General features: G+C 37.9%; 1 protein-coding gene across 1 annotated transcript; it reads right to left on the bottom strand.

Annotated features, from left to right (window-relative positions):
• Window positions 1-3723: 3723 nt before the first annotated feature.
• LOC145999781 (uncharacterized) lies at window positions 3724-14003 on the bottom strand. Its single transcript, XM_083137083.1, has 5 exons — window positions 13895-14003; window positions 11643-11726; window positions 7885-8140; window positions 5607-5725; window positions 3724-4530 (listed from the first exon to the last, which is right to left on the bottom strand). The coding sequence occupies exons 2-5, from the start codon at window positions 11724-11726 to the stop codon at window positions 3724-3726; spliced, it is 1266 nt and encodes a 421-aa protein (XP_082993209.1). The 5' UTR covers window positions 13895-14003.
• Between the last annotated feature and the right edge of the window lie 1867 nt (window positions 14004-15870).

The raw sequence follows: 15870 nt of genomic DNA, 5'->3' as shown, positions 1-15870 counted from the left end.
GCTATGTATAACAATAAGTAGTTCTAGCAAGTTGATGAAGAATCATCTTTTTTCTGAACCTTAAAGACAATGCTTAACCTGATAGTAGTCCATTCAGTTAGAGCCAAAAAACATTGTTTTTATTTTGTATATTCTGACCTTTTATGGTAATTTTTGAGGTTTATTATTGCTGCTCTCTCCCTGTTGTTTTGTGCATTTGCTACCATAACTTACATACTTAAATTTCCTATCAAGTACATCTTTAACCCCTTCTCTGCGGCAACATTGAAGGGAAGTGCTTCCAAAAAGAAATCATCTCTATAGATGGAACCGCAAAATTGGTTCGTCATAAATAACTATAAAAAGACAGCACATAATGATGCTAAGGAATACAATCTCTATATATATAGAGACTATGCCACAAATTGTAAAATGTAGAACACTCATTGTAAAAAAAAATATTTTTCAGGAACCAACGAAGCATTAAGAATGGATTGTTTGTTCAGAGAGACTAATAGAAGCATGATAAGGTGATGTGTAAAAAAAATGACGTGCTACAATACAACAACCGTTAATTTTGAAACACCATCTACGAGGGCGTACCCAAAAGAAACCGGAATTTGCCAAAAAAATTTGACGGAATATGCCAAAAAAAAATGAGTTTTATTAACTTTGAGTTCCAAATACCTTTGTCTCCTTCAAAGTATTGTCCATTTGACACGATGCACTTATCCAAACTGCGTTCCCATTGCTTGAAACATTTTTGGAAGTCCTCAACAGGGATGTTGTTCAAGGCCTGAAGCGCATATTCCTGAACTTCAGCCACATCGGCAAAGCGTTTGCCTTTGAGCTGGATGGGGGGGGGGGGGGGATCACAAGATGCAAGGTCCGGTGAATATGGAGGGTGAGGAACAACGGGCATTTGGTTTTTCGCCAAAAACTGTTGGACACGCACAGCAGTGTGGGCTGGGGCATTGTCGTGGTGGAGCAACCAGTCGCCACGCTTTCACATTTCTGGACGTTTTCGCCGCACATTTTCACGCAGTCACCTCAACACACCCATGTAGAAATCCTGATTAACAGTTTGACCTTTGGTGGCGATCTTCATAAACAGCATTTCGCACTTTTTCAATGTTTTCGTCATTTCTTGCTGTGGCAGGTCGTCCAGATCGTGGTTGGTCTTCCACTGACATTTCACCCTTTTTGAAACATGCAAACCACTCGTACACTTGCGTTTTACCTAGGGTGTCTTCTTTAAGCATCACTACAGTCTCAGCTGCAGTTTTCCATAATAGGAAACAAAATTTAACACACTCTCTCTGTTCCTTCTGATCCGCCATAGCAAAATTTGCAGCAAACGTTTGTCAACACCAAGAACATGCAGCACAGCACAGCTCCACGTCTACACAGAGCAACGGTGCTCAGCACACTGGCACGTCATAGTGTTTCCTCACTACATCTCGCGGCAGAATTTAGAAGTACATTGGGCTTTCCTGCCAGATATGCTGTCTGGTTTCTTTTGGGTACGCCCTCGTATATATAGATGCTCTGCAAAAGAAGACCATTTTTTGCAGAATCTATATATAGATCCACTGCAGGTAATGAATTAATAGAATCTATGCTCAATGCAAACTGAAAATACTTCAAGGTTCCCTTGCTGTGGTTTCAGTCATGACAAAATTATAAACTGATGCACACGAAAAAAAAGTATATTTTCAGATGCTGACTGATTAGTGTAACATACAGTGGCGTGCATAGAAGGTAAGCTACCGAAGCATTGCTTTGGAATACAATATGCGATAACGTAACAATATATTATGTCATTATAATCACACGATTATTCAATAATATCTAGATAAAACCATCACATTTCTTCGCTACAAATAGAACAAATACCAGTCCCTGCAGGGTTGCACTGAGGTTGAGCCGAAGCAATCTTCCTCTCGCATCGGTTAAGCAGGGGCAGAGTGTTGCACGTGCACCTCAAGGTCATGGAGCCTGCGCATGTATTTCTTCTGCAACCGAAGCTAGCATCGGACAGGGAGTTTGCGAGTGAATCGGAGTGTTTCAACTCGTATTGTTTTCGGTTTTCCTCAGTTTACGGGTTTGGTTTGCCGAATGTATATGAAAATATGTGAAGGTACCAGTTAGTATCTAGTAATATAGAACAATGTGTAGCCTATTATAAAGGAGCTTTTGTCCAAGCTGTTTTCTGCCCATTCTTTCTCAGAAAAAAATGAGATAATTAATAATGGACGGCCAACACCAGTACTACCGAACTTGGTTCAAAAGACCTGTAAATTCACTAGACATTTTCAGTGTAATATGTATATCAAATGTGACTGGTTAGCCGGTAATGCTGAACTAAATGTGGTGTTTTGCTGGTATTGCCTGTTGTTTGGAAAAGGTAGAAATATGTCTTGGACCAAAACTGGGTACATGCATTTGGGAAATTTAGTGAAGTCAATAGCCGAGCACGGACAGTGTTGCAACCATCTATGACTGTCTGTAGCTATAGCTGCTTTTGGGGAAAACAGAATAGAAACTGTGCTTGTGGACCAGCTTAAAAATTAAATGAACTATTACCAGCTGTGATTTTTATCAAGGCAAGCTTGTCCCTTGATTTGCTATTTTTTTTATTTAAAAATTATATATTCAGTGCTTCGGATATCTAAATGGAGGTGAATTAATTACACAGAAAAAACCTTGTGGTTTATTTTATGTAACCTTGAAGTAAAAATAAAGACTACAGTAGCACTTAATTGATTTTTCTCCTTGCTTCAGTAGTTTAAACCACCACACAATGAGTTTTTTCGAATTACTCAACTTCAAAAAAATCAAGTTTTAATTTCAAGAGCGAAAATTATTTTTAGGTCATTTTTTTTAGATTTTTTAGGTCATCAACATCTGAGCCCTAGCAAAAAGTCTACTGTGTCACAATAAAAACTGCAATATCAGAATCAATGGGTCAATGAATCTGTTCCATCTGCCACACCAGCTATACAGTATATGGCAATGCTGTGATATCTTCAGGGCATTCAAATAAGGTCATCTAATTCCACTGAAAAGTTAAGAAATCCGATCATTACTTTATGGACACTCTGTACAAATGTGTGTAGTTGTGTGGGGGGGGGGGGGCATAGTATATGTGTATTTTCAGTGAAATTTCTTGCCTCTACATATCGTATGATTATATAATGCTTTATTAATGCATTACTTTCAGTGGTTTTTTTTCATGCTAACAGTACATGTTACTTTTCTTCTCTTTTTGCCTTCCATTTTAAACACTGTCATTTCCCACTTTGTGCATTCATCAACCAAACTTAAAGCCCTCTTTCTCTGGCCATTAATCTTCAACACTTTTATTTATCCATCTCAGTTTTGGTTTTCATTTCTTTCCACTTTCTTGTTCTATCAGTCTCTCTTCATATCATAACTGCATAATTATTGTTCTTTTAAGCATCTTACTACATTCTATCCTTGAATGATTTTCTGTGATTCCGTAGTATTCTTCAATTATTGTCGTCTTGAATTGGTCCCTATATTTTCTTAATATTCTATGTTCAAGATTATTCAAGAATCCTCTTATCCAATTCAGTCAAGAACAAAGTTTCTGATCTCTGTGTAATTATTGGTTTCACAAGTTACATGTGGTTTTGTATGAAACTCGTTTTTTAATAATTGCAAGTTTTCATAATTTGCACAATATAAATTTATTTACACCATACACAAAATTACTATGTACTATAGAATTGTGTAAACGGGCAATTTGTTTTGTTCAAAATTGCAGCAGTGCGTATGATTTAATTGTTCTGGAACTAAATACTTATTGATATCTCTAACAGTTTGTTGATTTGACGTGTCCATGTGGACAGATGAGTCACTGCATGTAGGCATATTGATACTGCTACAGTTAAATTGATATTCTGGAGGCAATGAAACTGAAGATTTTTCATTTGTTTGTGGTGAAGAAATTTTAAATGTCTTATCAGCAAGACAGGAGGGGTCTTCACTAAGAGATATTCTATAGTGTTTTTCAAGCAGTTTCTCAAATCCAAGTTGAATGAGAAGGTCAACGTCGTATCCAAGACGAACAAGATGTAGACGTCGGGGATCGTCCAGAGGCCATGTGTCAGGAGTTGCAGCATCTGTGTTGCTGGAGCTCAACTGTGTTTCCATGTGCGTTAGAGTTTCGGGAGGTGTTCTGCTGGACTTGTCACAATAACTGCTTGTTGAATTTGCTAGGTCGTGTACACGTAGCGTTGTCTTGTTATGACCACGTGAAGTGCTAGGCATTGGCTGTAATCCTACCAGGTTGACTTCCGCCTTGTTCTTTACCACTTTTGATGCTGTTGAGTGTAGTGTCCTTGCGAGTTCGGTCCACGTTTCGGTCATTTTATTGAAATTGTTACTCAAAAGCTGAGATTTGGTAGAAAGGAAGTTGTCGATTTCCTCAATGCCGGCAACCAGAAGCCGAATCTCTTTCTCCTTCCCCGACAATGATCTTGCAGTTATCAACGCCCTCTGCATTGTTTCAATAAGTGGGAAGACCTTAATATAAAAAAAGTAAACAGATATCCATTAATACTGTATAATTTCTTAATAATGTGAAGATCTTATTCACATACCACAAGATGCATTTCATTTTTGAGTTATTCAAATTGAAAGTGCCAGTCCTAGCTGTGTATGAAAGTTTATAAACAGAGCAGCCGTTCTTGTGACAGAGGTCAAATGAACTGCACACATTTGTAGCTGCATATTAATGTATATTTCAAAATTCTGTGTTTTCTGCATTTAATTATGCACATATAGCCAGCTAGTAGTACCAAGGTTTATTTTGTGAATGTTCTGCAAACCATTTATATGTATTGCCCACGGATTGAAATTGTTCCATACACCACTGTTTTCTATAATAAAATGCGGTTATAACATTCAATTGAACATAATTTTAATGTGCCAATAATCATAGAAACATAAAATGTCAGTCTTGGTAGTTTCAGCCCATAATCATCTATTTCATTTTCACATATCTCGGTAAGATATAAAAAACTGCATTTTAACATGGCGACGATGACTATGTTCACTTATTTTTCAATTTCACTTCACGATTCATATTTGAGGACCCACTACCATACACAAATGACGGAAATACATGTACTAATAGGGTATGAGAGTTCGAACGTTTTTTGCTCGAGCGTAAGACCTATCAATTCTGCATGCCATCTAGCGTCGCCTGTGCGAACTATTTGTCGCTCGAGCGAAAAACGCTCATTGCAGCACTCTAATACACACAACTCTGCTGTGTATTGTCTTCGACTCAAAATATATTCCACTCTGAGCTTCTGCAGTTTAAGCTGTCATGTTATGTGCAAGTCATCATTAACAGATGATTTTCACATAGTGAAAGATTTGAAATGCCTCTTATCACATACCATGTCTTTTTTTGTTTTTTTTAATTTTCTGAATTCATACAAAAATCAGAACCAAACTACATTTATATGCATTCATGTTTATCTGAAAATTAAAATAATAATCATAAACTTTATACGGGTGACCACTGAAATTTGAAAAATGATAGAATGCCCATGATAATGCACTTGTTTGCTGTTAAACTATTCAAACCTCACCTCGGAGTGAACCTTTTTCGTTTCAGCCATGCAATTCTGAGACATACACACTGTCACTAATCTGTTTAGATGGTATCTTCTCTCCTTCACTTGCAACAGTACATCTTTCAGTTCTTTATCTGCAACAAATTTTGAAGTACATTAGTACAGTTAATTGTGGTAAGCACTCTGCCCGAACACTGTTATAAATGGTTGACTTTTCAGTCTCTACACCAAAGTTTCCAAGTTGATATCACAGACTGATCATCTCGATTGTTCTAACGTAATATCATAAATACAACAAATTCTGCGGAATGCATATTTTGTATGTTTATTTTACTTAAGAAAATTAGTTTTCCTTTGAAATGTCTCTGTTTACAAGTCTTAGATTGCAAATTTTAAATGCTTCTAGCCACATCTTCAGATGTACACATACATACCACTTGCGTACATTTTTCAAGTCCACATAATTTTGATGACAAGAATTATTCGTAGAGAAGGTTTCTTGTCACCAAGCATACACATATTTTATCATAACCAAGGAAAAAATTAAACATGTCAACTCGAAAGTGAATGCGGGGTGTAAGGGGTGCTCCTTCCACATATTGCACCCAATAGTCAACCTCACTTCCACATAGTACACCCTGGACTGCAGACTAACGAGGCTCTGGCGACTGGCCAGTATAATTTTGTTTGTGTTGTCCTGTGTTTTGTCCTTATTTGTGCTGAGTGCTCCTTTACAGCCTCAGCTTTTAACGAAAGTCAGAAGATTTTAATATTTTATGATTTTAGTTATGCAACGTTAGAGTTGTTATGTGTAACGATAAGGGGCTGGACCCCGTATAATGTGACGGGTGTAAAATAGCCTTAGTGCTGACACACCCACAATTTTAAATTCAAGTTCAAATTTCGAAAGTGAATGCACACAATAGAAAACATAGGTACTGAAACAATGAATTGTAACAAGAAGAAATACAAGTTAAATTGAAGGGAGAATATAAAATTTCAGACTGCCATATTTGCGAATACAGCTTCTAAGAATTAACTTTACACCTAATACTTATGATCTGCAACCACCACTTACAAAACATGAGAAAATATTAATATCTGGAAAGAAAGGTTACAGCCCATATAGGCCGAAAGGTGATGTTTTAGTGTATACGTTGGCAACACTGGCTTTGACCTTCATCCTTCCACTTTCGTCTCATGGCCGTTTGTCATTGTTACCTGGAGTTTAGTTCAAGTAACATGTACTGTAAATGGCTACGCTGGTTCAGAATCCCTCCAAATGTGAAGTGCGCTCCATCGTAAGTTTTCTCCATGCAAAAGGTGAGTGGTAGGTTGTCTGTGATCACCAATGAACATCTGCATCACATTGAGGAAACAATTCGTGCAAATCGGCATCTCACAGTAAGACAATTGCACAAAATGATTCCGGAAGTGTCTGAGATAACACTTCATGAAGCTGTGACTCTTAACATGAGGTACAGGAAATTGTGTGCAAGCTCGGTACCCAAAATGCTAACAGACCTGGCGATGAAGAGATCAAGAATGATGTTGAAATGTGGTTCCAGCAGCAGACGGCAGAATTCTATGACTGTAGAATACAGAAGCTAGTACCTAGACTTAATTTGGACAATGCCAGAAATTATGTGGAAAAATAACTCATGTAACACTAAATAATCTGTAGTGGATGTGTTGTCAAATACATTTTTTTTAATGAATACTAGCCGTTGTAACCTTTCTTTTCGAACACACCTTGTATAATGCATTATAAATTTCATAAAATAGAGAAATGAAATTCGATGTGGAAGCATGCATTAATTACATTATGAACTACAATCAGTTATATTAAAATTAGTTCTAGATACATATAGGCTTGTATTGTTACTGAAACCAGAAACATGTCATAACAGCATGTACCATGGGCCTTGTACATAGCATCAGAATTAAAATTATATTCAAGGGTTATGTGTAACACAGATGGACACTTTTTTTGACAATACGCGAGGATTAATTATACCATAGAAGATTACATATATATTTTTTACATCATTCTGACACTAAAATATGCTTTACTTTCCAGCAACATAGCTAAAAAATGGCTCCACAGCAAGTGTGTTAATATTGTAACAAATAAAAATAGTGCCATATTCAGAAGCTATGCAAACCAACAAATACTGATAGCACACTGGAACATGTCCTAACATGTCTTGGTGTTCATCTTTCCATCCATTATTTGCTTGATACCTGTGAACTAATATGATGTTTACTTCCTTCCCTTATAATCTCTTCTCACCTGGCATTGTACAACTCCTCCATGTGGAACGTTCACGAACGATCTTCTTCTTCCCAAGTCCCAGCTTTTCAGAAACAGCTTCCCTGAACATCTTAATGGTCTTTCTATCATTGGGCTTGTTTCTTGATGCCAACTGCTTTAAGAGTCCTATCTTCCTGTCCCATTGGTTTGCCAAAAGCTTTCTCTGCTTTTCTCTATCAGAATAGGCTGATGTGTAGGCAAACAAAGGTGTCGATTCTTTTTTAATAAGTGCCAACTAAAATATCAAAAAGGAGCCAAATGTTATAAATGGCCATTTTTCAATTTTTTTTTTTTTTTAAAGCTATAAGAGGGGATGGTATATACCTTCTAATTATGGTTACCACTATCAGAGTAACTAGGGATAGAACCAATTATTAAGTTTTCCATCGATACGGGGTGGAGGGGGGATGACCACTTTGTGACCACCCTGTATTTGCATTGGTTATTTTTTGTTACTGGTATAGTGGAACCAAAAGCAAAGAAACCTGCACAGACCCGTGACTCCTGTGCACCGTACTCTCGCATGGAGGGGAGGGGGAGAATGGACCATGCTTCCTTATGGCCCGAGCTGAAGGGAAGAAGGAATAGCTGCACGGGAACTTTTCATCCAAGGTTTTTTTTCTTGTGGTTGCTCTATAGGGTTGATCCGATACCATTGATTGATTTATTTGTTTGAAGTCCACTTTATGCACCGAAAGGCTAATCGGTACTGGACCTACAGTTTAAAGTGAGTCCAAACCACTATGTGCCTCCACCAGGTATCGAACCCGGAATCCCTTGATTACAAGTTGATGACATTACCACTGCACCATCAGGGAAGCCAATGAGCTGATATCACTTAAACGGATACCACATCCAATACCTGAAAATTGTAATAATTCAAAGTTGTTCATAATATTTAGAAATTGTATGTTAAAAGTTTTCCATTGGAACTGGGTCATAGCAATCTACCAGGCTCGTAAAAAAGGTAAAGTGCTCCCCTGTGCTTTGCACCATGCAATGAAGGCATGGAGTTAGGGCCCCACACTTTCTTGATCACAGCCAAAGGTGGGGGTGAATAGCTTTAAAATATTCATAATATCACATAAGGTACTTCTCACCCTAGAATTCTTAGAAAAATTATGAAAATTATGTGCGTAAGTGTGGCATGGCATTTTTGCCAACTCTGCAAGACACTCCCAACTCCTCACTCATCCCCGTCTTCGCAAATTAGCCAAAAATGGCACAAAAAGTGAAGTAAACTAAAGCAAATCATTCAATCACTCCAACTCCAGAAAAATGTTGGCCACTATCGGTTAATAAATTAATTCTATGTGGTATTGGTATTGTCTAAGCCTTTGTCACTTTTCCATACTGGGTACATTACCCAAGATATTTCATGTTTTCTTATTTTGATGAAAAATGAAAAAACTTGGAAATATTCGTGCTACCTGACATTGTTTCTTAAAAAAAGAATTTCCTTTTGCCCTACAGTTAGCTACATATGTACAGAGTAACTTATCCCCACCCTCCCAATTTCCTCAACGTCCCATAAAATTGTTCACAAAGGCCCAACTTACGGCCATTTTGGCTCTAAATTTATTCTTACACCCCCTCCCCCCATCTTGATGGAAAATTGTGGATAAACTCCTCTATGTGGCACGAGGGAGAATAAGTTATCTTGGTGGTAAGGCAATTAGAGTGGTCACCTCAATATTCTTGGTTTGAGTTTTGGTATACTATAACCACACTTTGGGAGTGTTGTTATGGTTTGCCAATCCCCTCCTCACAGCCATACATTTTGCAAACTATTTCAACATTTTTGCTACAAAAATAGTTTTTTCTCAATTACACAGTCTCTCAAAGATATGGAAAATATTTTCAACTCTTTTTTTTTCTTTTTTATACAGAGGTTGTTCACTTTATATCCGACCATTTTCGATTTGGTGCTGCCACCTGGTGTATCATGGTGGAACTATGGGTCTGCTGGCGGGAGCAGTGTTGTGTCTGACCTTGTAGGTGCGTGAGTGTTGGTAGTGAATGTTATCAAATGGCGCCGAAAATCAACCGGTATTGTGAGGGTTACGTAATGGCCCTTTTCCATGCTAAGTTTTCATACGTACGCATTGTGAAACAGTGTCGGGAGAATTGGTTAACACTCGGGGTGACTACTGCGAAAGCTATTGTGGCCCGTTACACACAACAGGCTCTCCTTGCGAAACTTTCACCCACGAAAACCACCAGGAGAAGGGCAGCAAGCTTAGTGTAACCCGTAGTGCTAAGGGGGATCCGTCGATTGGCGTGCCAAGAAAATCCCCCGACTCAACGTGATGTAGCCCACAGATTTCACCTCGCACCATCAACTTTGAACAAAACAATTCGCAAGTGCCTCAGGTTGAAGTGTGTGCGGAAGGCCCGTGTACACCACCTTCTACCGCGTCACATTGCCGAACGTAAGACAAACTGCAGGAAACTGTATAAAAAGTACCTGGCGGGTTCCAAATGGAATAAAGTTGTCATAATGGATGAATCATATGTCCATCTCACTGCCGGTGGTCACATTCGGGCGATCACATACCGTGACATTGACGGCAAGGGGCGCAGCAACTTTGTTCGTCAGTGCAGGGAAAGTTTCCCTCGTGGCTTTATGGTTGTGACGGGATTCGGATATGAGGGTAAGTTGATTTTACGCAAGGTGGACAAAAACGTGAAGGTGAATCCCAAGACTCCATTCTGACACCTATCTATCGGAGAAACATCTCACAATTGTATGGAATGGATGCGACCCAGGTGATGATCCATATGGACAAGGTTTCGAGTCATACAGCCAGAACATCACTTCGTTTTTATCAGGAAATGGCAGAAGAATTAGGAATTCGTGTCATTCCGTTTGAAGACATTCCTGTGAAAAGCCCAGCTTACAGCTTGCTGCAATGGAAACTGCGATTCAGGGCGATAGTCCAAAATGCTGAGGGTCCAATAGAACATGATCGGTGGTGGCGGCACGGTATCTCTTAAGGTGAGTACCCGTCAAAAATAGTCGGATATAAGGCAAACAACCTTCTGTACTAGGCATGCTAGATTGAAGTATTTAAAAATATTTGGGGAGGAATTTGCACATGAGTAGGTTAGGCAGTTAGGTGTTGAGCCTCCCCCTAAAAATAATCATTGTGTCTCATTTTAAATATATATAACCTGCAAATAATTCAAATTAAGATTAAATTACAAATGATGAAATGATATCGTAACATACCCGCTCGGTCTATGAATAATGACCCTGACAGAACTTGTCAGACCTTGCTCTTGGAAAATGTAGAATAAGAGTTTATACAGGAAACGGCAAGGACGCGGACCTTTACAGGGAGTCGGGAGAAGTCAAAGAGAGGAGACAAAAACAGGTGGAAAAGGTAGAACGTGGTCTTTTTACCTTGAATCATCAGAGGAGCAAGGGTCATTATTCATAGACCGAGCGGGTATGTTACGATATAACATTTACCATAAAATTCAAATTTTAGTTATATTGTATGAAAAACATAATGTTTTAGAATACATTCTAACCGCAACAACTTCATAAGCTCATTTCCACCTTTAGAACTTCTGAAATTGTCTTAAAGGCAATTAATATTTATGTGTGGGAAAAATTTCTGGAAATTTAAGGTAGGGGATTACATTTGAATGTGTCTTCATTATTTTTATCTAGTTATAATTTTCTCATTTTACTCCCCCTCTCTGTCACACACACACCTACACATACTTACATCTTCATAAGCAAGAGCAATTAGTTCTTTGCACTTAACATGGATTTTAGCTTGCTTGCCATTTTTACTATTTATTGATGCCATCTATAAAAGAGAAACAATAATGTGTAAAATATTACAAGAAATAATAGTGGCAAATCTGGAAGTGAGGGATTTGAATAACAGTATTTATTACGGAAATCAACTAGTGTTACAAATGGTACACAAAAAATTGTAAAACCAATACATTACATTAGATATTAGGAATACGTATCCCTTTATTTCTCAACATGATTCCAATACATTGATCCTATCACTTTTTCAGTGGCCAAATATCTGCTGGTCTGCCAATGCTAAACTTCTTGACAGCCACCACAAGCACATTTTTCAGAAACTCAAATGATCATGAGCGACACTGTAAAGTAAGCAATAAATAAGAATGCCCTGTTGCAGTTGTAACACTCTCTATTGTGATTCACGTGTTAATTTGAATCATTTCCACTTCCATCGCAGTCTCTACAGAATGGCCAGATCAGTCTTCACCATTAACTTTTGAGCATTCTTGAGAGAATTTATCAACTGAATTGTGTACCACTTTACATGGCAAACTCTCGCCAGAAAGGATTAAAAAGGTACTTACAGTCCGGAACTCACTCCTCCATTAGATTGTTGTCAACATTTCAAGAAACACATGTTTTATTTTTGAAGGCACGCCAAATGATACACAAATTTCAACGAAAAATTCAGGCTCGACCAGGACTCGAATCCACTGGTCCAGAAACTTAGCCACCGAGCCAGTCCTGGGCTTTTTTGCTGTCTGTGTGGAGTTGTCTCAGCAAGTGCTACTGCAAAGGAATCTGTTGCCTTTGAAACACTGATGAACCTGGGTTCGAGTCCTGACTGAGCCTACATTTATTGCTGAAATTTCTACATAGTACATCTCCTGTGTGTACTAAATCATAACGTAACACCAAATCATGTATGGTTACATATCACATGATCTATTGTATGTTCCTGTGTGACAATTAAGGTCCTCTTATTAATTTGAAAAGAAAAAAAATACTACGAGGGTTATTTTTTAAATAAAGTCCGTTTTGAAATAAAAACAAAGTAAGTATTTTTTTTTAAAAAAAACATTTATTTTCTGAACTTACATACACTTCTCTATTTTTCTACATAATTTCCTTGCCGGTTTTAACATTTATCATAACGAACTACAAGTTTTTGGATACCCTCCTCATAGAACTCTGCCGCCTGTGATGATAGCCGGTTACTCATGGTTGTTTTCACTTCTTCATCAGTGTCTAAATGCCAAAGAAGGTCTTCAGATGGCGGGAGAAGTGGTAGTTGCTAGGTGCAAGGTCTGTTTGTGAATACTGTTTGAAATTGCGCATGCACATGGGAATGAATGTGTTCCCGGCATTCTTGAGCAGCAGTCGACGCCATTTGCATTCACAGCGTCAGTCTGTATGCTTCGTTAATATGTTTAAGAAAATCCTACTCAGCTTCCTACTGTGAGACCCTAAGAAAACCTCGTCGAACAATCCAGAACAAACGGCATGGAATGCTGTCAGCCGGTGTCGTACTTATTCATGACAATGCAAGGCCACATGCTGCGGCTCAAACTCAAGATCTGATCGAATCTTTTGTCTGGGAGGTATTCGATCATCCACCATAGTGTCCAGACCTTGCACTTACCACCTCTTCTTCCATCTGAAGACCTTCCTGGGCAGCAAGCATTTAGACACTGATGAAGAAGTGAAAACGACCGTGAGTAACTGGTTATCATCACAGGAAGCAGAGTTCTATGACGAGGGTATCCAAAAACTCGTAGTTTGTTACGATAAATGTTTAAACCAGCAAAGAAATTATGTAGAAAAATAGAGAAGTGTATGTAAATTCAGAAGATAAATGTTCTTTTGAAAAACATTTACTTACTTAGTTTTTATTGCAAAACGGACTTTCCTTAAAAAATAACCCTCGTACTTTATATGCACCCTGCACATATGTCTGCTTGTTTCAAAACTATATCAATTCACAAACAGAATTTCTTATAAATATCAAAATATGCCTTTTCCAATTTTGTTAATTCCAATTTAAAGTAAATAAAGCTTAGTACAATATGTTTTCGTCACAAATTCAAGCATTTCAATTAAAAATGCAGGTACAAGTCTCCTGATGGCCTGATGATAGAAAAACGATTTGTTATATAAAAATCAATAATTTCCTGTCAATCTTCAATTAAATATATATATGTACATTCATACAGTTACCTTGCAAGTAATAAATCGTTGAGTGTTTGTGATGAGCACTATCTTTCACTAATTCATGTGCAGCATAAAGAAATACACTTTCTTCTAGGAAATGGTAGGTCGCTCATCTGTCTCCAAGGTTGCATGAAGCTAAGGTTGTATTGTTGTTGCTATTGTTAACAGTCATTCTCTGCCTGGTTTTTTGAAAACGTTTCTTATTTTTACTGTTCACACAATACACATTTTAACCCACACATTGCAATGATTTCAAAATAGTTTTCTTCAGTAGAATTATCCTCAAATAATAATAGCAACAGCAGTTGAGAGTGAAATAATTTAAATTGAAAGCAGAATTTGAAATTTTTTTGGGGGGTACATTTGGAAAACAATTTGGTTACACATTTATTTTTAGTAACAATAACAATAAGTGTGTCCAAGTGTTCACTGAGCTCTTCTCTGAATTTAATATTTAAAAAATAATAACAACAAAGCTGTTTTTACATTTACAGGGTGGTCTTGATTGATTGATTGATTTAGTTTATTTTACTTCGCGTTTTGTGCCTCTTGGCTAATTTGCGAAGATGAGGATGAGTGATGAAAGGATGAAATTGATGAATGGACATTCACAAACAACCAAGCCCGACCGGGATTCGAACCCGGGACCCTTGGCGTCGCAGCGCGATGTGCTAACCGCTCGGCCACAGGGTCGGGCTACAGGGTGGTCTGAAAGTCCCTTTACATTGAAGTTGAATTATGTGGTTATTTAAACAGCTTGTACCCGATGAATCCAAAATGTCCGTGGGTTCCTTCATGTTTGTAGCATAGCCTCATGCATCTCCATGGCAGATGGTTAATCAAGAACAGCATGTCACAGGTGACATTTTGAAATGCTGCAGAAACTGCATCTTTCAGCTGCTAGTTGTTGGAGTTTTGGCGCTCCTGCACCTCTTCTTTTACAAGACCCTCAGAGTGCATTGTCAGGTGTGCTGATGCCAGGGCTTCTTGAAGGCCAAGGCAATGGAGCCGGACATTTTGTTGACCCACGTCTGATGCAGCGATTTGCGAAAATATCATTCTGGCATCTGCGGATGATCAAAGCGAAATGTGCTGGTGCGCCGTTGTGTTGAAACCAAACTGTGTTCGTGTTTCGCTGTCACTCCTGCTTAAACCATAACATAAAGCGGATTGTGCTCGATTTCCTAAAAAAAGAGTAAAGATTTTCTGTCACAGAAAAATACATTCTGATTGCATAAGCTGCGATAAATCACACGCTCGTCATTCATGTCGTCCTCTATTGTTTTTCCGGGGATTCAATCTTTGTGGACCCACACACAAGCCACCAAACACTCCTCCACAGTGAAAGTACAACTCGTCCGGAATGTTGGTGCATTTTTTTCTACCACCAGGTAGTCAGTGGTGCCAGCCACACCTCAAAAGAGACTCCTTTAATATTTGTGACAAATGTATTCGTACAACCAGTGGTGTCTCGTGGCCTCAAATTTGGCCGGGGCTTATTTTTTTAAGAATTTAAAATATAATGACAATTCACATGAATTACAAAAATAGGTATTTTTCTTCTTCTAGACTACAAAACTGGACTTATTTTTTAAAAAAAATATTTAAGAGGTAATAACAATTCATATGAATTACAAAAAAACAGGTATTTATCTTCCTCTAAACTACAAAATTGGACTTATTTTTTTAAAGAATTTAAAATATAATGACCATTCACATGAATTACAAAAGAAACAGGTATTGCTGTGAAATGTACCTTTCTACGAATGTTGGTTCTCATTTAAACAAATTTTGTAATTATTTTTTCATTGAAGCCCTCTATGTTTGCAATGTATTCTTTCTCTATTGTAAGCACTGCCAAGGCATTGAGTCTGTCTTGTCCCATTGCATTTCTTAAGCAGGTTTTAATATGCTTCAATGTGCTGAAACATTGTTCAGATTCAGCTGTTGCCACTGGAGTTGTTAAAACTATGTTTGTCATT

Source organism: Lepisma saccharinum, chromosome 15, assembly GCF_977018435.1.
Source record: "Lepisma saccharinum chromosome 15, izLepSacc3.1, whole genome shotgun sequence".
Classification (NCBI taxonomy): Eukaryota; Metazoa; Arthropoda; class Insecta; order Zygentoma; family Lepismatidae; genus Lepisma; species Lepisma saccharinum.
Note: the sequence above shows the minus strand (reverse complement) of the source record. Positions and strands in the feature narration are given on the sequence as shown.